We start from the raw sequence: 24,838 nt of genomic DNA, 5'->3' as shown, positions 1-24,838 counted from the left end.
CCTCACCATCTACAGGTATGCAGGGGCGGCAGGATAGCCTAGTGGTTAGAGCGTTGGACTAGTAACCGGAAGGTTGCAAGTTCAAATCCCCCGAGCTGACAAGGGACAAATCTGTCGTTCTGCCCCTGAACAGGCAGTTAACCCACTGTTCCTAGGCCGTCATTGAAAATAAGAATTTGTTCTTAACTGACTTGCCAAGTTAAATAAAGGTAAAAAAAAACATGTGAAACCTAGCCCTACACAGTATTAGTCTTGTTCACAATGCCACAACTAATTAACATTCTGAAGTATAATCTACGTGGCTTTTTAAGTCGAGCAGAAATAGGAAGGAGAAAAATAGAGACACTTTTTAGAAGCCAAGGCCGATATTATTTTTGTACAACATCTAACAGATGTGGACCAGGTTTAAAACGCAGGATTGTCTGTGGACAAAGCGTTATGTGTAGGAGAAGATGCTAATAAAGGAACAGAAGATACCCACCGGGAGACAAGCTCCACCAGAACTCAAAGGGAGAAGAACCATTGAAATGAAATGGAAGTGAAATAACCTTGCAGGGGACACTCCCTCAGAATTTTTAAAGCTCATTTCATGCATTTACGAGTACCACTACGGTATGGTGAGTACCATTACAGTATGGTGAGTACCACTACGGTATGGTGTGTACCACTACGATATGGTGAGTACCACTGCAGTATGGTGAGTACCACTACGGTATGGTGTGTACCACTACGATATGGTGAGTACCACTATAGTATGGTGAGTACCACTACGGTATGGTGAGTACCACTACAGTATGGTGAGTACCACTTCAGTATGGTGAGTACCACTACAGTATGGAGAGCACTGTATGGTGAGTACCACTGCGGTATGGTGAGTACCACTACGGTATGGTGAGTACCACTACGGTATGGTGAGTACCACTACGGTATGGTGAGTACCATTACAGTATGGTGAGTACCAGTACAGTATGGTGAGTACCACTATAGTATGGTGAGTACCACTACAGTATGGTGAGTACCACTACAGTATGGTGAGCACTGTATGGTTAGTACCACTTTAGTTTGGTGAGTACCACTACAATATGGCGAGTACCACTACAATATGTTGAGTACCACTACAGTATGGTGCTATTTGTCATGTCATTTACGGTCCTACAATATGGCATTGTCATTTATATAGCCTGAGGGCCAATCTGTCTGTGCTATCATGCCAACTCTTTGTCACTCATTGTCATGACAATGACAGCAATTAAGTTTTATAGTTATCAGGCTTTTGAAACAAAGTAACTGTCATCACTGAGCAGGAAGTATATTAAGGAGTTTACTTTATTGGAGAAATCGAACAGTTTGTCTGGATGTCGGAGTGTCTGTCTGGATGTCGGAGTGTCTGTCTGGATGTTGGAGTGTCTGTCTGGATGTTGGAGTGTCTGTCTGGATGTTGTAGTGTCTGTCTGGATGTTGTAGTGTCTGTCTGGATGTTGTAGTGTCTGTCTGGATGTTGTAGTGTCTGTCTGGATATTGTAGTGTCTGTCTGGATGTTGTAGTGTCTGTCTGGATGTTGTAGTGTCTGTCTGGATGTTGTAGTGTCTGTCTGGATGGTGGAGTGTCTGTCTGGATGTTGTAGTGTCTGTCCGGATGTTGGAGTGTCTGTCTGGATGTTGGCGTGTCTGTCTGGATGGTGGAGTGTCTGTCTGGATGTTGTAGTGTCTGTCCGGATGTTGGAATGTCTGTCTGGATGTTGGCGTGTCTGTCTGGATGTTGGAGTGTCTGTCTGGATGTTGGAGTGTCTGTCTGGATGTTGTAGTGTCTGTCTGGATGTTGTAGTGTCTGTCTGGAATTCGGAGTGTCTGTCTAGATGTCGGAGTGTCTGTCTGGATGTCGGAGTGTCTGTCTGGATGTTGTCTGTCTGGATGTCGGAGTGTCTGTCTGGATGTCGGAGTGTCTGTCTGGATGTCGGAGTGTCTGTCTGGATGTCGGAGTGTCTGTCTGGATGTTGTAGTGTCTGTCTGGATGTTTTAGTGTCTGGCTGGATGTTGTAGTGTCTGTCCGGATGTTGATGTTGGAGTGTCTGTCTGGATGTCGGAGTGTCTGTCTGAATGTCGGAGTGTCTGTCTGAATGTTGTAGTGTCTGTCTGGATGTCGGAGTGTCTGTCTGGATGTTGGAGTGTCTCTCTGGATGTTGGAGTGTCTGTCTGGATGTTGGAGTGTCTGTCTGGATGTTGTATTGTCTGTCTGGATGTCGGAGTGTCTGTCTGGATGTCGGAGTGTCTGTCTTTACACAGAAGAAGCACTGACTGTCTTTGACATTTTCCACAATTGATAATTTCCTGTCTAAATTGTGTTCCTTTTTAAATATTAGGATTTGTAAAATATGTTCTATGATCACTTCTGCTTGTCATTTTGGCGTCCATGGCTTGATGAGTGCCGGCTCCGGCCGTGAGCACTTCGCTGACCTATTCTTGACTCGGTAAAGAGGGTTTCAAGCAGATATTTGTGACATGTATCTGACAGCTTGTGTCTCAATCTAGATATGTTCTTCTTAATAACCTGAAGTCAGAGACAACCACATCCTCACCTGCAGCGGCAGCATAGGAGATATGAACTCTGTATGGGCTTTCTAGATGATTGTGTTTAAAAGGCACCATGCATGGCAGACAAGGTTAAACGTTTATAAAGGCACCATGCATGGCAGACAAGGTTAAACGTTTAAAAAGGCACCATGCATTGCAGACAAGGTTAAACGTTTATAAAGGCACCATGCATTGCAGACTTAAAGTTAAAAGTTACGGCCCTAATGTAAAGTTCCACATCAAAGTGATGCATCCATGACAGTAGTTGTTAGGATCGGTATGTCCAGGACAGTAGTTGTTAGGATCAGTATGTCCAGGACAGTAGTTGTTAGGATCGGTATGTCCATCACAGTAGTTGTTAGGATCGGTATGTCCAGGACAGTAGTTGTTAGGATCGGTAAGTCAGTGACAGTAGTTGTTAGGATCGGTATGTCCAGGACAGTAGTTGTTAGGATCGGTATGTCAGTGACAGTAGTTGTTAGGATCGGTATGTCCAGGACAGTAGTTGTTAGGATCGGTATGTCAGTGAATGTAGTTGTTAGGATCAGTATGTCCATCACAGTAGTTGTTAGGATCGGAATGTCCATCACAGTAGTTGTTAGGATCGGTATGTCAGTGACAGTAGTTGTTAGGATCGGTATGTCCAGGACAGTAGTTGTTAGGATCGGTATGTCAGTGACAGTAGTTGTTAGGATCAGTATGTCCAGGACAGTAGTTGTTAGGATCGGTATGTCCATGACAGTAGTTGTTAGGATCGGTATGTCCATCACAGTAGTTGTTAGGATCGGTATGTCCAGGACAGTAGTTGTTAGGATCGGTATGTCCATCACAGTAGTTGTTAGGATCGGTATGTCCAGGACAGTAGTTGTTAGGATCGGTATGTCAGTGACAGTAGTTGTTAGGATCGGTATGTCCATCACAGTAGTTGTTAGGATCGGTATGTCAGTGACAGTAGTTGTTAGGATCGGTATGTCCATCACAGTAGTTGTTAGGATCAGTATGTCCATCACAGTAGTTGTTAGGATCGGTATGTCCATCACAGTAGTTGTTAGGATCGGTATGTCAGTGACAGTAGTTGTTAGGATCGGTATGTCCATCACAGTAGTTGTTAGGATCGGTATGTCAGTGACAGTAGTTGTTAGGATCGGTATGTCAGTGACAGTAGTTGTTAGGATCGGTATGTCAGTGACAGTAGTTGTTAGGATCGGTATGTCAGTGACAGTAGTTGTTAGGATCGGTACAGTAGTTTGTTAGGATCGGTATGTCAGTGACAGTAGTTGTTAGGATCGGTATGTCAGTGACAGTAGTTGTTAGGATCGGTATGTCCAGGACAGTAGTTGTTAGGATCGGTATGTCCATGACAGTAGTTGTTAGGATCAGTATGTCAGTGACAGTAGTTGTTAGGATCGGTATGTCAGTGACAGTAGTTGTTAGGATCGGTATGTCAGTGACAGTAGTTGTTAGGATCGGTATGTCCATCACAGTAGTTGAGTGACAGTAGTTGTTAGGATCGGTATGTCCAGGACAGTAGTTGTTAGGATCGGTATGTCCAGGACAGTAGTTGTTAGGATCGGTATGTCCAGGACAGTAGTTGTTAGGATCGGTATGTCCAGGACAGTAGTTGTTAGGATCGGTATGTCAGTGACAGTAGCTGTTAGGATCGGTATGTCAGTGACAGTAGTTGTTAGGATCGGTATGTCAGTGACAGTAGTTGTTAGGATCGGTATGTCCAGGACAGTAGTTGTTAGGATCGGTATGTCCAGGACAGTAGTTGTTAGGATCGGTATGTCAGTGACAGTAGTTGTTAGGATCAGTATGTCCAGGACAGTAGTTGTTAGGATCGGTATGTCAGTGACAGTAGTTGATAGGATCAGTATGTCCAGGACAGTAGTTGTTAGGATCGGTATGTCCAGGACAGTAGTTGTTAGGATCGGTATGTCCATCACAGTAGTTGTTAGGATCGGTATGTCAGTGACAGTAGTTGTTAGGATCGGTATGTCCAGGACAGTAGTTGTTAGGATCGGTATGTCCAGGACAGTAGTTGTTAGGATCGGTATGTCCATCACAGTAGTTGTTGGGATCGGTATGTCCAGGACAGTAGTTGTTAGGATCGGTATGTTGTTAGGATCAGTATGTCAGTGACAGTAGTTGTTAGGATCGGTATGTCCATCACAGTAGTTGTTAGGATCAGTATGTCAGTGACAGTAGTTGTTAGGATCGGTATGTCAGTGACAGTAGTTGTTAGGATCGGTATGTCCATGACAGTAGTTGATAGGATCAGTATGTCCATGACAGTAGTTGATAGGATCGGTATGTCAGTGACAGTAGTTGTTAGGATCGGTATGTCAGTGACAGTAGTTGTTAGGATCGGTATGTCCATCACAGTAGTTGTTAGGATCGGTATGTCCATCACAGAAGTTGTTAGGATCGGTATGTCCATCACAGTTGTTAGGATCCATCACAGTAGTTGTTAGGATCGGTATGTCCATCACAGTAGTTGTTAGGATCGGTATGTCCATCACAGTAGTTGTTAGGATCGGTATGTCCATCACAGTAGTTGTTAGGATCGGTATGTCCATCACAGAAGTTGTTAGGATCGGTATGTCCATGACAGTAGTTGTTAGGATCGGTATGTCAGTGACAGTAGTTGTTAGGATCGGTATGTCCATGACAGTAGTTGTTAGGATCGGTATGTCAGTGACAGTAGTTGTTAGGATCGGTATGTCCATCACAGTAGTTGTTAGGATCGGTATGTCCAGGACAGTAGTTGTTAGGATCGGTATGTCAGTGACAGTAGTTGTTAGGATCGGTATGTCCATCACAGTAGTTGTTAGGATCGGTATGTCAGTGACAGTAGTTGTTAGGATCGGTATGTCCATGACAGTAGTTGTTAGGATCGGTATGTTGTTAGGATCGGTATGTACAGGACAGTAGTTGTTAGGATCGGTATGTCCATGACAGTAGTTGTTAGGATCGGTATGTCCAGGACAGTAGTTTTTAGGATCGGTATGTCCATGACAGTAGTTGTTAGGATCGGTATGTCAGTGACAGTAGTTGTTAGGATCGGTATGTCAGTGACAGTAGTTGTTAGGATCGGTATGTCCATGACAGTAGTTGTTAGGATCGGTATGTCCATCACAGTAGTTGTTAGGATCGGTATGTCCATCACAGTAGTTGTTAGGATCGGTAGTCCATCACAGTAGTTGTTAGGATCAGTATGTCAGTGACAGTAGTTGTTAGGATCGGTATGTCCATCACAGTAGTTGTTAGGATCGGTATGTCCATCACAGTAGTTGTTAGGATCGGTATGTCAGTGACAGTAGTTGTTAGGATCGGTATGTCCATCACAGTAGTTGTTAGGATCGGTATGTCCATCACAGTAGTTGTTAGGATCGGTATGTCAGTGACAGTAGTTGTTAGGATCGGTATGTCCATGACAGTAGTTGTTAGGATCGGTATGTCCATCACAGTAGTTGTTAGGATCGGTATGTCCATCACAGTAGTTGTTAGGATCGGTATGTCCATCACAGTAGTTGTTAGGATCGGTATGTCCATCACAGTAGTTGTTAGGATCGGTATGTCAGTGACAGTAGTTGTTAGGATCGGTATGTCAGTGACAGTAGTTGTTAGGATCGGTATGTCCATCACAGTAGTTGTTAGGATCGGTATGTCCATCACAGTAGTTGTTAGGATCGGTATGTCCATCACAGTAGTTGTTAGGATCGGTATGTCCATCACAGTAGTTGTTAGGATCGGTATGTCCATCACAGTAGTTGTTAGGATCGGTATGTCCATCACAGTAGTTGTTAGGATCGGTATGTCCATCACAGTAGTTGTTAGGATCGGTATGTCAGTGACAGTAGTTGTTAGGATCGGTATGTCAGTGACAGTAGTTGTTAGGATCGGTATGTCAGTGACAGTAGTTGTTAGGATCGGTATGTCCATCACAGTAGTTGTTAGGATCGGTATGTCCAGGACAGTAGTTTTTAGGATCGGTATGTCCAGGACAGTAGTTGTTAGGATCGGTATGTCCATCACAGTAGTTGTTAGGATCGTATGTCCATCACAGTAGTTGTTAGGATCGGTATGTCAGTGACAGTAGTTGTTAGGATCGGGATATGTCCATCACAGTAGTTGTTAGGATCGGTATGTCCATCACAGTAGTTGTTAGGATCGGTATGTCCATCACAGTAGTTGTTAGGATCGGTATGTCCATCACAGTAGTTGTTAGGATCGGTATGTCCATCACAGTAGTTGTTAGGATCGGTATGTCAGTGACAGTAGTTGTTAGGATCGGTATGTCCATGACAGTAGTTGTTAGGATCGGTATGTCCATCACAGTAGTTGTTAGGATCGGTATGTCCATCACAGTAGTTGTTAGGATCGGTATGTCCATCACAGTAGTTGTTAGGATCGGTATGTCAGTGACAGTAGTTGTTAGGATCGGTATGTCAGTGACAGTAGTTGTTAGGATCGGTATGTCCATCACAGTAGTTGTTAGGATCGGTATGTCCATCACAGTAGTTGTTAGGATCGGTATGTCCATCACAGTAGTTGTTAGGATCGGTATGTCAGTGACAGTAGTTGTTAGGATCGGTATGTCAGTGACAGTAGTTGTTAGGATCGGTATGTCAGTGACAGTAGTTGTTAGGATCGGTATGTCCAGGACAGTAGTTGTTAGGATCGGTATGTCCATGACAGTAGTTGTTAGGATCGGTATGTCAGTGACAGTAGTTGTTAGGATCAGTATGTCAGTGACAGTAGTTGTTAGGATCGGTATGTCAGTGACAGTAGTTGTTAGGATCGGTATGTCAGTGACAGTAGTTGTTAGGATCGGTATGTCAGTGACAGTAGTTGTTAGGATCGGTATGTCAGTGACAGTAGTTGTTAGGATCGGTATGTCCATCACAGTAGTTGAGTGACAGTAGTTGTTAGGATCGGTATGTCCAGGACAGTAGTTGTTAGGATCGGTATGTCCATCACAGTAGTTGTTAGGATCGGTATGTCAGTGACAGTAGTTGTTAGGATCGGTATGTCAGTGACAGTAGTTGTTAGGATCGGTATGTCAGTGACAGTAGCTGTTAGGATCGGTATGTCAGTGACAGTAGTTGTTAGGATCGGTATGTCCAGGACAGTAGTTGTTAGGATCGGTATGTCCAGGACAGTAGTTGTTAGGATCGGTATGTCAGTGACAGTAGTTGATAGGATCGGTATGTCCATCACAGTAGTTGTTAGGATCGGTATGTCAGTGACAGTAGTTGTTAGGATCGGTATGTCAGTGACAGTAGTTGTTAGGATCGGTATGTCCAGGACAGTAGTTGTTAGGATCGGTATGTCCAGGACAGTAGTTGTTAGGATCGGTATGTCCATCACAGTAGTTGTTGGGATCGGTATGTCCAGGACAGTAGTTGTTAGGATCGGTATGTTGTTAGGATCAGTATGTCAGTGACAGTAGTTGTTAGGATCGGTATGTCCATCACAGTAGTTGTTAGGATCGGTATGTCCAGGACAGTAGTTGTTAGGATCGGTATGTCAGTGACAGTAGTTGTTAGGATCGGTATGTCCATCACAGTAGTTGTTAGGATCGGTATGTCAGTGACAGTAGTTGTTAGGATCGGTATGTCCATGACAGTAGTTGTTAGGATCGGTATGTTGTTAGGATCGGTATGTACAGGACAGTAGTTGTTAGGATCGGTATGTCCATGACAGTAGTTGTTAGGATCGGTATGTCCAGGACAGTAGTTTTTAGGATCGGTATGTCCATGACAGTAGTTGTTAGGATCGGTATGTCAGTGACAGTAGTTGTTAGGATCGGTATGTCAGTGACAGTAGTTGTTAGGATCGGTATGTCCATGACAGTAGTTGTTAGGATCGGTATGTCCATCACAGTAGTTGTTAGGATCGGTATGTCCATCACAGTAGTTGTTAGGATCGGTATGTCCATCACAGTAGTTGTTAGGATCAGTATGTCAGTGACAGTAGTTGTTAGGATCGGTATGTCCCTCACAGTAGTTGTTAGGATCGGTATGTCCATCACAGTAGTTGTTAGGATCGGTATGTCAGTGACAGTAGTTGTTAGGATCGGTATGTCCATCACAGTAGTTGTTAGGATCGGTATGTCCATCACAGTAGTTGTTAGGATCGGTATGTCAGTGACAGTAGTTGTTAGGATCGGTATGTCCATGACAGTAGTTGTTAGGATCGGTATGTCCATCACAGTAGTTGTTAGGATCGGTATGTCCATCACAGTAGTTGTTAGGATCGGTATGTCCATCACAGTAGTTGTTAGGATCGGTATGTCCATCACAGTAGTTGTTAGGATCGGTATGTCAGTGACAGTAGTTGTTAGGATCGGTATGTCAGTGACAGTAGTTGTTAGGATCGGTATGTCCATCACAGTAGTTGTTAGGATCGGTATGTCCATCACAGTAGTTGTTAGGATCGGTATGTCCATCACAGTAGTTGTTAGGATCGGTATGTCCATCACAGTAGTTGTTAGGATCGGTATGTCCATCACAGTAGTTGTTAGGATCGGTATGTCAGTGACAGTAGTTGTTAGGATCGGTATGTCAGTGACAGTAGTTGTTAGGATCGGTATGTCAGTGACAGTAGTTGTTAGGATCGGTATGTCCATCACAGTAGTTGTTAGGATCGGTATGTCCAGGACAGTAGTTTTTAGGATCGGTATGTCCAGGACAGTAGTTGTTAGGATCGGTATGTCCATCACAGTAGTTGTTAGGATCGGTATGTCCATCACAGTAGTTGTTAGGATCGGTATGTCCATCACAGTAGTTGTTAGGATCGGTATGTCAGTGACAGTAGTTGTTAGGATCGGTATGTCCCTCACAGTAGTTGTTAGGATCGGTATGTCCATCACAGTAGTTGTTAGGATCGGTATGTCCATCACAGTAGTTGTTAGGATCGGTATGTCCATCACAGTAGTTGTTAGGATCGGTATGTCCATCACAGTAGTTGTTAGGATCGGTATGTCAGTGACAGTAGTTGTTAGGATCGGTATGTCCATGACAGTAGTTGTTAGGATCGGTATGTCCATCACAGTAGTTGTTAGGATCGGTATGTCCATCACAGTAGTTGTTAGGATCGGTATGTCCATCACAGTAGTTGTTAGGATCGGTATGTCAGTGACAGTAGTTGTTAGGATCGGTATGTCAGTGACAGTAGTTGTTAGGATCGGTATGTCCATCACAGTAGTTGTTAGGATCGGTATGTCCATCACAGTAGTTGTTAGGATCGGTATGTCCATCACAGTAGTTGTTAGGATCGGTATGTCAGTGACAGTAGTTGTTAGGATCGGTATGTCAGTGACAGTAGTTGTTAGGATCGGTATGTCAGTGACAGTAGTTGTTAGGATCGGTATGTCCAGGACAGTAGTTGTTAGGATCGGTATGTCCATGACAGTAGTTGTTAGGATCGGTATGTCAGTGACAGTAGTTGTTAGGATCAGTATGTCAGTGACAGTAGTTGTTAGGATCGGTATGTCAGTGACAGTAGTTGTTAGGATCGGTATGTCCAGGACAGTAGTGTCAGTGACAGTAGTTGTTAGGATCGGTATGTCAGTGACAGTAGTTGATGTCAGACAGTAGTTGTTAGGATCGGTATGTCCATCACAGTAGTTGACAGTAGTTGTTAGGATCGGTATGTCCAGGACAGTAGTTGTTAGGATCGGTATGTCCATCACAGTAGTTGTTAGGATCGGTATGTCAGTGACAGTAGTTGTTAGGATCGGTATGTCAGTGACAGTAGTTGTTAGGATCGGTATGTCAGTGACAGTAGCTGTTAGGATCGGTATGTCAGTGACAGTAGTTGTTAGGATCGGTATGTCCAGGACAGTAGTTGTTAGGATCGGTATGTCCAGGACAGTAGTTGTTAGGATCGGTATGTCAGTGACAGTAGTTGATAGGATCGGTATGTCCATCACAGTAGTTGTTAGGATCGGTATGTCAGTGACAGTAGTTGTTAGGATCGGTATGTCAGTGACAGTAGTTGTTAGGATCGGTATGTCCAGGACAGTAGTTGTTAGGATCGGTATGTCCAGGACAGTAGTTGTTAGGATCGGTATGTCCATCACAGTAGTTGTTGGGATCGGTATGTCCAGGACAGTAGTTGTTAGGATCGGTATGTTGTTAGGATCAGTATGTCAGTGACAGTAGTTGTTAGGATCGGTATGTCCATCACAGTAGTTGTTAGGATCAGTATGTCAGTGACAGTAGTTGTTAGGATCGGTATGTCAGTGACAGTAGTTGTTAGGATCGGTATGTCCATGACAGTAGTTGATAGGATCGGTATGTCAGTGACAGTAGTTGTTAGGATCGGTATGTCCATGACAGTAGTTGATAGGATCGGTATGTCCATGACAGTAGTTGATAGGATCGGTATGTCAGTGACAGTAGTTGATAGGATCGGTATGTCCATGACAGTAGTTGATAGGATCGGTATGTCCATGACAGTAGTTGATAGGATCGGTATGTCAGTGACAGTAGTTGTTAGGATCGGTATGTCCATGACAGTAGTTGATAGGATCGGTATGTCAGTGACAGTAGTTGTTAGGATCGGTATGTCCATGACAGTAGTTGATAGGATCGGTATGTCCATGACAGTAGTTGTTAGGATCGGTATGTCCATGACAGTAGTTGATAGGATCGGTATGTCCATGACAGTAGTTGATAGGATCGGTATGTCAGTGACAGTAGTTGTTAGGATCGGTATGTTGTTAGGATCGGTATGTCCATCACAGTAGTTGTTAGGATCGGTATGTCCATCACAGAAGTTGTTAGGATCGGTATGTCCATCACAGTAGTTGTTAGGATCGGTATGTCCATCACAGTAGTTGTTAGGATCGGTATGTCCATCACAGTAGTTGTTAGGATCGGTATGTCCATCACAGTAGTTGTTAGGATCGGTATGTCCATCACAGAAGTTGTTAGGATCGGTATGTCCATGACAGTAGTTGTTAGGATCGGTATGTCAGTGACAGTAGTTGTTAGGATCGGTATGTCAGTGACAGTAGTTGTTAGGATCGGTATGTCCATGACAGTAGTTGTTAGGATCGGTATGTCAGTGACAGTAGTTGTTAGGATCGGTATGTCCAGGACAGTAGTTGTTAGGATCAGTATGTCCAGGACAGTAGTTGTTAGGATCGGTATGTCAGTGACAGTAGTTGTTAGGATCGGTATGTCCATCACAGTAGTTGTTAGGATCGGTATGTCAGTGACAGTAGTTGTTAGGATCGGTATGTCCATGACAGTAGTTGTTAGGATCGGTATGTTGTTAGGATCGGTATGTCCAGGACAGTAGTTGTTAGGATCGGTATGTCCATGACAGTAGTTGTTAGGATCGGTATGTCCATGACAGTAGTTGTTAGGATCGGTATGTTGTTAGGATCGGTATGTACAGGACAGTAGTTGTTAGGATCGGTATGTCCATGACAGTAGTTGTTAGGATCGGTATGTCCAGGACAGTAGTTTTTAGGATCGGTATGTCAGTGACAGTAGTTGATAGGATCGGTATGTCAGTGACAGTAGTTGTTAGGATCGGTATGTCAGTGACAGTAGTTGTTAGGATCGGTATGTCCATGACAGTAGTTGTTAGGATCGGTATGTCCATCACAGTAGTTGTTAGGATCGGTATGTCCATCACAGTAGTTGTTAGGATCGGTATGTCCATCACAGTAGTTGTTAGGATCGGTATGTCCATCACAGTAGTTGTTAGGATCGGTATGTCCATCACAGTAGTTGTTAGGATCGGTATGTCCATCACAGTAGTTGTTAGGATCGGTATGTCCAGGACAGTAGTTTTTAGGATCGGTATGTCCAGGACAGTAGTTGTTAGGATCGGTATGTCCATCACAGTAGTTGTTAGGATCGGTATGTCCATCACAGTAGTTGTTAGGATCAGTATGTCAGTGACAGTAGTTGTTAGGATCGGTATGTCCCTCACAGTAGTTGTTAGGATCGGTATGTCCATCACAGTAGTTGTTAGGATCGGTATGTCAGTGACAGTAGTTGTTAGGATCGGTATGTCCATCACAGTAGTTGTTAGGATCGGTATGTCAGTGACAGTAGTTGTTAGGATCGGTATGTCCATGACAGTAGTTGTTAGGATCGGTATGTCCATCACAGTAGTTGTTAGGATCGGTATGTCCATCACAGTAGTTGTTAGGATCGGTATGTCCATCACAGTAGTTGTTAGGATCGGTATGTCCATCACAGTAGTTGTTAGGATCGGTATGTCCATCACAGTAGTTGTTAGGATCCATCACAGGTATGTCCATCACAGTAGTTGTTAGGATCGGTATGTCCATCACAGTAGTTGTTAGGATCGGTATGTCAGTGACAGTAGTTGTTAGGATCGGTATGTCAGTGACAGTAGTTGTTAGGATCGGTATGTCCATCACAGTAGTTGTTAGGATCGGTATGTCCATCACAGTAGTTGTTAGGATCGGTATGTCCATCACAGTAGTTGTTAGGATCGGTATGTCAGTGACAGTAGTTGTTAGGATCGGTATGTCAGTGACAGTAGTTGTTAGGATCGGTATGTCAGTGACAGTAGTTGTTAGGATCGGTATGTCCAGGACAGTAGTTGTTAGGATCGGTATGTCCATCACAGTAGTTGTTAGGATCGGTATGTCCAGGACAGTAGTTTTTAGGATCGGTATGTCCAGGACAGTAGTTGTTAGGATCGGTATGTCCATCACAGTAGTTGTTAGGATCGGTATGTCCATCACAGTAGTTGTTAGGATCGGTATGTCAGTGACAGTAGTTGTTAGGATCGGTATGTCCCTCACAGTAGTTGTTAGGATCGGTATGTCCATCACAGTAGTTGTTAGGATCGGTATGTCCCTCACAGTAGTTGTTAGGATCGGTATGTCCATCACAGTAGTTGTTAGGATCGGTATGTCCATCACAGTAGTTGTTAGGATCGGTATGTCAGTGACAGTAGTTGTTAGGATCGGTATGTCCATGACAGTAGTTGTTAGGATCGGTATGTCCATCACAGTAGTTGTTAGGATCGGTATGTCCATCACAGTAGTTGTTAGGATCGGTATGTCCATCACAGTAGTTGTTAGGATCGGTATGTCCATCACAGTAGTTGTTAGGATCGGTATGTCAGTAGTTGTTAGGATCGGTATGACAGTAGTTGTTAGGATCGGTATGTCAGTGACAGTAGTTGTTAGGATCGGTATGTCCATCACAGTAGTTGTTAGGATCGGTATGTCCATCACAGTAGTTGTTAGGATCGGTATGTCCATCACAGTAGTTGTTAGGATCGGTATGTCCATCACAGTAGTTGTTAGGATCGGTATGTCCATCACAGTAGTTGTTAGGATCGGTATGTCAGTGACAGTAGTTGTTAGGATCGGTATGTCAGTGACAGTAGTTGTTAGGATCGGTATGTCAGTGACAGTAGTTGTTAGGATCGGTATGTCAGTGAATGGGTGATTGGTAGAAGGATGAATAGGTGAGTAATAAATCAAATCAAATCAAATTTATTTATATAGCCCTTCGTACATCAGCTGATATCTCAAAGTGCTGTACGGAAACAAACAGCAAGCAATGCAGGTGTAGAAGCACGGAGATTAAAATGATAACTTGCCTGTGTGTCACACCCTGATCTGTTTCACCTGTCTTTGTGCTTGTCTCCACCCCCCCCCAGGTGTCGCCCATCTTCTCAATTATCCCCTGTATATATATACCTGCGTTCTCTGTTTGTCTGTTGCCAGTTCGTCTTGTCTTGTCAGGTCTTGACAGCGTTCTTTCCAGCCTTCCCGTTTCACTAGTTCTGTTTCCTAGTTTTTCCCGGGTTTGGACCATTCTATCTGCCGTTCTGTGCCTGCCTGACTCTGACCTGATCACGATCCTCTGCTTGCCCTTTGCCCCATGTTTCTAATAAATCATCTGAGAACTGTACTATCCACCTCCCGTGTCTGCATCTGGGTCATATCCTGTCGTGATACTATGTGTGATTTCGTGTGTGTGTACCTCTGCTAGTATAGATGTCCTCAGTGCCAGCGGTCTGTCCTATCAGATGATACTGGTTGAGTCGTGACCCCTCCTCTGCCACCACCACTGACTTGGCTGCTCCCTGGGTCCACGAATACACCACCTCAGACACAGGATACGCATCTACAAAAGGAGACAGGAAACAGGATACGCATCTACAACAGGAGACAGGAAACAGGATACGCATCTACAACAGGAGACAGGAAACAGGATACGCATCTACAACAGGAGACAGGAAACAGGATACACATCTACAACAGGAGACAGGAAACAGGATACGCATCTCCAACAAGAGACAGGAAACAGGATACGCATCTACAACAGGAGACAGGAAACAGGATACGCATCTACAACAGGAGACAGGAAACAGGATACGCATCTACAAAAGGAGACAGGAAACAGGATACACATCTACAACAAGAGACAGGACACAGGATACTCATCTACAACAGGAGACAGGAAACAGGATACACATCTACAACAAGAGACAGGACACAGGATACTCATCTACAACAGGAGACAGGACACAGGATACTCATCTACAACAGGAGATAGGACACAGGATAGTCATCTACAACAGAAGACAGGATACATATCTACAACAGAAGACAGGAAGCAGGATACCCGCCATGTGTCCCCACCCAACATGGGGATGATCTCCTGGAACCAGCATCAACAACAGACCCTTACCAACACTTGCTGGCCCTACAACATCAGAAGGAAATGCCTCAGTGCCATCAAAACAGTCAGTAGCTTATGCTGGCCCTACAACATCACAAGGAAATGCCTCACTGCCATCAAAACAGTTAGTAGCTCATGCTGGCCCTACAACATCACAAGGAAATGCCTCAGTGCCATCAAAACAGTTAGTAGCTCATGCTGGACCTACAACATCACAAGGAAATGCCTCAATGCCATCAAAACAGTCAGTAGCTCATGCTGGCCCTACAACATCACAAGGAAATGCATTAGCGCCAGCAAAACAGTCAATAGCTCTAGGTCATTGATAAGCAGCATACTTTGAGCTGTTGACCAAATCTCTCTTTCCAAGCAGCCTACACACAGTGCTCCACATCCCATTAAGGAGGAGTCTGTCATGATCACCCTGCGGACACTACCTGGCCCATGAAAACCCCCTGCAACAGCAGTCACGGGTCTCTCCAATAATAGCAGGCACAAGCTAAAAGGCACCAAGTGTTTCAGCTGAAACCGTGACAGAAAGAGCCGGAATGCGACTTTCCTCTGTTGGGACAAAAATCCATGATCCAGAACGAGACCCAGAAACTGACTACGCAGTCAAGTCAAATAACTTTTCTTGTGATTCACTATGAACCCCAGCAAATGTGGAAACCAGCTTAGCAGTGTGGAGCTCCTACATGTTCCCTTGACTCTGCTACGACCAGCCTATCGTCCAGAAAGGCAAATACTCTGATCCGCTGGCACCGCACCAGTGCCAAAACTTCCTCCACCACCATAGAAAAAGTATGTGTGAGGATGTACGGTATAGCACATGGAAAAAGGCATCCTTCAGATCTATGGACGTGAACCAATCGCTGGGGCACACCGTCTGCAATAGCCGGCAAAGTGTGAGCATTTTGAACTTGCAACATTGAGGTGCTTCTTTAATACACGTAATTCCAGGATGGGATGCAACATTCTATCGCTCTTGGCAACTAAGAAGTACCGGCTGTACCAACCATTTTGTTCTTCTGACTCGGGGACCAACCGAATAGCCTGCTTTTGAAGGAGGGAGGAAATCTCCTCTGGGATGCAAAGGAGGACGCACAACAAACTGCAGACTGTACCCTCGTCACCTATGCTGGGGCGGCAGGGTAGCCTAGTGGTTAGAGCATTGGACTAGTAACCGGAAGGTTGCAAGTTCAAACCTCCAAACTGACAAGGTACAAATCTGTCATTCTGCCCCTGAACAGGCAGTTAACCCACTGTTTGTAGGCCGTCATTGAAAATAAGAATTTGTACTTAACTGACTTGCCTAGTTAACCTCTTCAACCTATGGGGGTGCTATGTCATTATTGGATAAAAAAAACGTGCCCGTTTTAAGCGCAATATTTTGTCACGAAAAGATGCTCGACTATGCATATAATTGCCAGCTTTGGAAAGAAAACACTCTGACATTTTCAAAACTGCAAAGATATTATCTGTGAGTGCCCCAGAACTGATCTTACAGGCGAATTGAGCAGGATTTTTCAAGATGAAACTTCAAACAGGAAATGAGCAGGATTTTTGACGCTCTGTTTTACTATCGTCTCCTTATATGGCTGTGAATATGCTTTGAATGAGCTTATGCGCTCTGCCGTTCGTCCAAGATGTCTGCAGCATTGTGACGTATTTGTAGGCATATCATTGGAAGATTGGCCATAAGAGACTATATTTGCCAGGGGGCCGTCCGGTGTCCTTTGTCTAAGTTGGTGCGTAATTCCCAGTAGCAATTATTTTACCATGCAATACAGAAGGAGACGCATACTTCCAGGAACGATACATCATTGAAGAGATATGTGAAAAACACCTTGAGGATTGGTTCTAAACAATGTTTGCCATGTTTCAGTCGATATTATGGAGTTAATTTGGAAAAAAGTTCGGCGTTTGGATAACTGAATTTTCTGGGTTTTTTGGTAGCCAAACGTGACCCACCAAACGGACCGATTTCTCCTGCACAAATAATCTTTCAGGAAAACGGAACATTTGCTATCTAACTGAGAGTCTCCTCATTGAAAACATCCGAAGTTCTTCAAAGGTAAATGATTTATTGAATGTTTTTGCTGTTTTTGTGAAAATGTTGCCTGCTAATGCTAACGCTAAATGCTAATGCTAAATGCTAACGCTAAATGCTAATGCTAAATGCTAACGCTAAATGCTAAATGCTAGTTTGCTATGGTAGAGAAGCATATTTTTGAAAATCTGAGATGACAGTGTTGTTAACAAAAGGCTAAGCATGAGAGCTAGCATATTGATTTCATTTCATTTGCGATTTTCATGAATAGTTAACGTTGCGTTATGGTAATGGGCTTGAGGCTGTAGTCATGATACCGGATCCGGGTTGGCTCGACGCAAGAAGTTAAATAAAGGTTAAAAAAAATATATAAAAAAATAAATGGTTGAAGTATGCATGCCCCCCACTGGACAGAGTAGAGCACGTTGCCAGTCTCCCGCTACTGGATGGAGCACGCTGCCAGTCTTCCGCTACTGGATGGAGCGCGCTGCCAGTCTCCCGCTACTGGACGGAGCGCGCTGCCAGTCTCCCGCTACTGGATAGAGCACGCTGCCAGTCTCCCGCTACTGGATGGAGCGCGCTGCCAGTCTCCCGCTACTGGACGGAGCGCGCTGCCAGTCTCCCTACATTATCTCCTGAAGGGGCAGAGCAGAGAGCCACCCTGAGGACTGGGACTTGTTTTCATATTCAACACTCTTGACAATTGTGTGTCCTAAAGGATTAGTCCCCTAGGATTAGCCCACAAGGATTAGCCCTCTTGTTAGCCTCTGGTGCAAGGTATCTTTCCGCTTCACCGCTGCAGGGACAGGAGGTAAATAGCTTCCCCAAAACCTAGAGGCACCATATTCATCCATTATGAAGAGAGGAGCAGAGAGGAGCAGAGGGGAAGAGCATCTTTATTCTATTTCCCCTTATAGTACTGTGCCATATATAGTGGCTTGCGAAAGTATTCACCCCTTTGGCATTTTTCCTATTTTGTTGCCTTACAACCTGGAATAAAAATGGAATTAAAATAGATTTTTGGGGTTTTGTATAATTGGATTTACACAACATGCCTACCACTTTGAAGATGCAAAATATATTTTATTGTGAAACAAACAAGAAATAAGACAAAAAATATAAAAAAATACTTGAGCGTGCATAATTATTCACACCCCCAAAGTCAATACTTTGTCGAGCCACCTTTTGCAGCAATTACAGCTGCAAGTCTCTTGGGGTTTGTCTCTATAAGCTTGGCACATCTAGCCAGTGGGATTTCTGCCCATTCTTCAAGGCAATACTGCTCCAGCTCCTTCAAGTTGGATGGGTTCCGCTGGTGTACAGCAATCTTCAAGTCATACCACAGATTCTTAATTGGATTGAGGTCTGGGCTTTGACTAAGCCATTCCAAGACATGTAAATGTTTCCCCTTAAACCACTCGAGTGTTGCTTTAGCGGTATGTTTAGGGTCATTGTCCTGCTGGAAGGTGAACCTCTGTCCCAGTCTCAAATCTCTGGAAGACTGAAACAGGTTTCCCTCAATAATTTCCCTGTATTTGGCGCCATCCATCATTCCTTCAATTCTGACCAGTTTCCCAGTCCCTGCCGATGAAAAACATCCCTACAGATGGTGTTATCGGGGGGATGAGAGGTGTTTGGTTTGCCCCAGACATAGTGTTTTCCTTGATGGCCAAAAAGTTCCATTTTAGTCTCATCTGACCAGAGTACCTTCTTCTCCCACATGCCTTTTTGGATGCGGATCCACTCTTCCGTAAAGCCCAGCTCTCTGGAGTGTATGGCTTAAAGTGGTCCTATGGACAGATACTCCCATCTCCACTGTGGAGCTTTGCAGCTCCTTCAGGGTTATCTTTGGTCTCTTTGTTGCCACTCTGATTAATGCCCTCCTTGCCTGGTCCATGAGTTTTGGTGGGCTGCCCTCTCTTGGCAGGTTTGTTGTGGTGCCATATTCTTTCCATTTTTTAATAATGGATTTATTGGTGCTCCGTGGGATGTTCAAAGTTCCTGATATTTGTTTATAACTCAACCCTGATCTGTACTTCTCCACAACTTTGTCCCTGACCTGTTTGGAGAGCTCCTTGGTCTTCATGGGGCTGCTTGTTTGTGGTGCCCCTTGCTTAGTGGTGTTGCAGACTCTGGGGCCTTTCAGAACAGGTGTATATATACTGAGATCATGTGACACTTAAATAAAGTCCACCTGTGTACAATCTAACTAATTATGTGACTTCTGAAGGTGATTGGTTGCACCAGATGTTATTTAGGGGCTTCATAGCAGAGGGGGTGAACACATATATACACACACCACTTTTCTGTTTCTATTTTTTAGAATTCTTTAAAATAAATAAACATTTTTTATTTCACTTCACCAATTTGGACTATTTTGTGTCCAAATCCATGTTATTTACAGGTTGTAATGCAACAAAATAGGAAAAAAACTTTTGCAAGGTATCCCCCTTTTCACCCATATATTTGTAATGAGTGTACATACTTTCTCCCTCAAGAAACTGGTGCACCTGACACCTAGTACATGGACACTACAGGGTGTCGAAACTGGTGCACATGGACACAGGGTGTCTGGTGCACATGGCACCTACATGGACTCTACAGGTTTTCGAAACTGGTGCACCTGGCACCTACTAAACTCTACAGGTGCACCTGGCACCTACACCTCTACAGGGAGTCGAAACTGGTGCACCTGGCACCTACTACATGGACTCTACAGGGTGTCGAAACTGGCGCACCTGGCACCTACTACATGGACTCTACAGGGTGTCGAAACTGGTGCACCTGGCACCTACTACATGGACTCTACAGGGTGTCGAAACTGGTGCACCTGGCACCTACTACATGGACTCTACAGGGTGTACCATACTACCATACCCCGTTTTCTCTGTATACATAAATGATATCGCTCTTGCTGCTGGTGATTCTCTGATCCACCTCTACGCAGACGAAACCGTTCTGTATACATCTGGCCCTTGTTTGGACACTGTGTTAACAAACCTCCAAACGAGCTTGAATGCCATAAAACACACCTTCTGTGGCCTCCAACTGCTCTCAAACGCTAGGAAAACTAAATGCATGCATGCTCTTCAATTGATCGCTGCCAGCACCTGGGGCCCGACTAGCATCACTACTCAGGACGGTTCTGACTTAGAATATGTGGACAACTACAAATACTTAGGTGTCTGGCTAGACTGTAAACTCTCCTTCCAGACTCACATTAAGCATCTCCAATCCAAAGTTAACGCAAGAATATCTTCCTATTTCGCAACAAAGCCTCCTCCACTCATGCTGCCAAACATACCCTTGTAAAACTGACTACCGATCATTGACTTCGCAATGTAATTTACAAAATAGCCTCCAACACTCTACTCAGCAAATTGGATGCAGTCTACCACAGCGTCATCCGTTTTGTCACCAACGCCCCATATACTACCCACCACTGCGACCTGTATGCTCTCGTTGGCTGATCCTCGTTAGATATTCGTTGCCAAATCCACTGGCTCCAGGTCATCTATAAGTCTTTGCTAGTTAAAGCTCCGCCTTATCCCAGCTCACTGGTCACCATAGCAGCACCCACACGTAGCACGCGCTCCAGCAGGTATATTTCACTGGTCATCCCCAAAGCCAACACCTCTTTGGCCGCCTTTGCTTCCAGTTCTCTGCGGCCAATGACTGGAACAAATTGCAAAAATCACTGAAGTTGGAGACTCATATCTCCCTCACTAGCTTTAAGCGTCAGCTGTCAGAGCAGCTAAGCGATCGCTGCAGCTGTACACAGCCCATCTGTAAATAGCCCATCCAACCAACTACCTACCATATTTGCTTTTGTTTTTCTGCTCTTTTATACACCAGTATTTCTACTTGCACATCCTCATCTGCACACATATCACTCCAGTGTAAATTGCTAAATTGTAATTACTTCTCCACTATTGGCCTATTTATTGCCTTACCTCCTTACTTCATTTGCACTTACTGTATACATATTTTTATTTTGTGTTAATGACTGTACGTTTGTTTATCCCATGTGTAACTCTGTGTTGTTTTTGCCGCACTGCTTTGCTTTATCTTGGCCAGGTCGCAGTTGTAAATGAGAACTTGTTCTCAACTGGCCTACCTGGTTAAATAAAGGTGAAATTTAAAAAAGAATGGAGATGGAGTTTGATATGAGTCTGGAAGGAGAGTTTTCAGTCTAGCAAGACACCTAGGTATTTATAGTTGTCCACGTATTATAGTTTAGAACCGTCCAGAGTAGTGATGCTAGTCGGGCGGGCGGGTGCAGGCAGCGAACGGTTGAAAAGTATGCATTTGGTTTTACTAGCGTTTAAGAGTAGTTGGAGGCCACGGAAGAAGTGTTGTATGGCATTGAACCTCGTTTGGAGGTTAGTTAACACAGTGTCCAAAGAAGGCCCAGATGTATACAGAATGGTGTCGTCTGCGTAGAGGTGGATCAGGGAATCACCCGCAGCAAGAGCGACATTGTTGATGTATACAGAGAAAAGAGTCGGCCTGAGAATTGAACCCTGTGGTACCCCCATAGAGACTGCCAGAGGTCCGGACAACAGGCCCTCCGATTTGACACACTGAACTCTGTCTGTGAAGTAGTTGGTGAACCAGGCGAGAAACCAATTTGAGAAACCAAGGCTATTGAGTCTTCCGATAAGAATACGGTGATTGACAGAGCCGAAAGCCTTGGCCAGGTCGATGAAGACGGCTGCATAGTGCTGTCTTTTATCAATGGCAGTTATGATATCGTTTAGTACCTTGAGCGTGACTGAGCTGCACACATGACCAGCTCGGAAACCGGATTGCACAGAGGAGAACGTACGGTGGGATTCTTTTCTTGGAGAGTTCATTCTTCCTGTCCACTAAAGTTACGGGGAAGCGAACAGGCTGTATGGACGGAGACCAACGGGTAGAATATTCACCATATTCAGCCATGTGTTGTTGTTTTTTTAAAGACAAATTATCTTACAATCTCTCATGTCTCTCTGGGAGAAAATCCGTGCCCTAAGCTTGTCTACATTATTGTCCAGAGACTGTACATTAGCAAGTTATATAAGCGGTGGGTGGTTTGCCATCCTAGGGAGTATGACTAGAATGCAAGCTCTCCTTCCTCTCCTTCGGCGGCATCTTTTTGGTAGAGCGACCGGGATGAATGGAGCTGCTTCATATAGTCCAAACAATAGATCCAGGTCTGGGAAGCCGAGCTCTAGCTGGGCCACTCAAGGAGCTCTAGCTGGGCCACTCAAGGAGCTCTAGCTGGGCCACTCAAGGAGCTCTAGCTGGGCCACTCAAGGAGCTCTAGCTGGGCCACTCAAGGAGCTCTAGCTGGGCCACTCAAGGAGCTCTAGCTGGGCCACTCAAGGAGCTCTAGCTGGGCCACTCAAGGAGCTCTAGCTGGGCCACTCAAGGAGCTCTAGCTGGGCCACTCAAGGAGCTCTAGCTGGGCCACTCAAGGAGCTCTAGCTGGGCCACTCAAGGAGCTCTAGCTGGGCCACTCAAGGAGCTCTAGCTGGGCCACTCAAGGAGCTCTAGCTGGGCCACTCAAGGAGCTCTAGCTGGGCCACTCAAGGAGCTCTAGCTGGGCCACTCAAGGAGCTCTAGCTGGGCCACTCAAGGAGCTCTAGCTGGGCCACTCAAGGATGAATGGAGCTGCTTCATATAGTCCAAACAATGGATCCAGGTCTGGGAAGCCGAATTTGTTTCACCGATCTAATGTCTAAACAATACTCCTTTATTAATCCAAAAGAAAACATATATCATTTTTTAAAACTGAAATATAACATTTACATAAGTATTCAGACCCTTTACAGTAATTTGTTGAAGCACCTTTGGCAGAGATTACAGCCTCTAGCCTTTTGGGTATGACGCTACAAGCTTAGCACACAGGTATATGGGGAGTTTCTCCCATTCTTCTCTGCAGATCCTCTCAAGTTATGTCAGGTTGGAAGGGGAGCATTGCTGCACAGCTATTTTTAAGTCTCTGGCTGGGCCACTCAAGGAGCTCTAGCTGGGCCACTCAAGGAGCTCTAGCTGGGCCACTCAAGGAGCCCTGGCTGGGCCACTCAAGGAGCCCTGGCTGGGCCACTCAAGGAGCCCTGGCTGGGCCACTCAAGGAGCCCTGGCTGGGCCACTCAAGGAGCCCTGGCTGGGCCACTCAAGGAGCCCTGGAGCCCTGGCTGGGCCACTCAAGGAGCCCTGGCTGGGCCACTCAAGGAGCCCTGGCTGGGCCACTCAAGGAGCCCTGGCTGGGCCACTCAAGGAGCCCTGGCTGGGCCACTCAAGGAGCCCTGGCTGGGCCACTCAAGGAGCCCTGGCTGGGCCACTCAAGGAGCCCTGGCTGGGCCACTCAAGGAGCCCTGGCTAGGCCACTCAAGGAGCCCTGGCTGGGCCACTCAAGGAGCCCTGGCTGGGCCACTCAAGGAGCCCTGGCTGGGCCACTCAAGGAGCCCTGGCTGGGCCACTCAAGGAGCCCTGGCTGGGCCACTCAAGGAGCCCTGGCTGGGCCACTCAAGCCCTGGCTAGAGCCCTGGCTGGGCCACTCAAGGAGCCCTGGCTGGGCCACTCAAGGAGCCCTGGCTGGGCCACTCAAGGAGCCCTGGCTGGGCCACTCAAGGAGCCCTGGCTGGGCCACTCAAGGACATTCCATAATGACAAAGCGAAAAAAGTTTTTTATACATTTTAGCAAATGTATTTATGTTCCAATTCAGCATTGTTCACACCCTTTTAAGCCTTATCCCCAACCATCTCTTTAAGAACTCACATGTAAACAAATGGCCAACCGTCAGCAGGTCAATCATGGTTAGGGAGGATAATATCTGTCTCTACACCAGTTAGAGGAGGAGGTGATTAACACTGTCTCTATACCAGTTAGAGGAGGAGGTGATTAACACTGTCTCTACACCAGTTAGAGGAGGAGGTGATTAACACTGTCTCTACACCAGTTAGAGGAGGTGGTGGTGATTAACACTGTCTCTACACCAGTTAGAGGAGGAGGTGATTAACACTGTCTCTATACCAGTTAGAGGAGGAGGTGGTGATTAACACTGTCTCTACACCAGTTAGAGGAGGAGGTGATTAACACTGTCTCTATACCAGTTAGAGGAGGAGGAGGTGATTAACACTGTCTCTATAGCAGTTAGAGGAGGAGGAGGAGGTGATTAACACTTTCTCTATACCAGTTAGAGGAGGAGGTGGTGATTAACACTTTCTCTATACCAGTTAGAGGAGGAGGTGGTGATTAACACTGTCTCTACACCAGTTAGAGGAGGAGGTGATTAACACTGTCTCTATACCAGTTAGAGGAGGAGGAGGTGGTGATTAACACTGTCTCTATACCAGTTAGAGGAGGAGGAGGAGGTGATTAACACTGTCTCTATACCAGTTAGAGGAGGAGGAGGAGGTGATTAACACTTTCTCTATACCAGTTAGAGGAGGAGGAGGTGGTGATTAACACTGTCTCTATACCAGTTAGAGGAGGAGGAGGAGGTGATTAACACTTTCTCTATACCAGT

General features: G+C 45.1%; 1 protein-coding gene across 1 annotated transcript in view; it reads right to left on the bottom strand.

The window, feature by feature from the left end:
• Window positions 1-24,838, bottom strand: part of LOC115126295 (gamma-aminobutyric acid receptor subunit alpha-5-like) — a 129,454-nt gene that overhangs the window by 16,060 nt on the left and 88,556 nt on the right. Inside the window, exon 6 of the mRNA XM_065009374.1 lies at window positions 14,570-14,713. Within this exon, the coding sequence (XP_064865446.1) occupies window positions 14,570-14,713 (144 nt within the window). The remainder of the gene's footprint in view (window positions 1-14,569; window positions 14,714-24,838) is intronic.

This window comes from Oncorhynchus nerka, linkage group LG24, assembly GCF_034236695.1.
Source record: "Oncorhynchus nerka isolate Pitt River linkage group LG24, Oner_Uvic_2.0, whole genome shotgun sequence".
NCBI classification, from domain to species: Eukaryota; Metazoa; Chordata; class Actinopteri; order Salmoniformes; family Salmonidae; genus Oncorhynchus; species Oncorhynchus nerka.
Note: the sequence above shows the minus strand (reverse complement) of the source record. Positions and strands in the feature narration are given on the sequence as shown.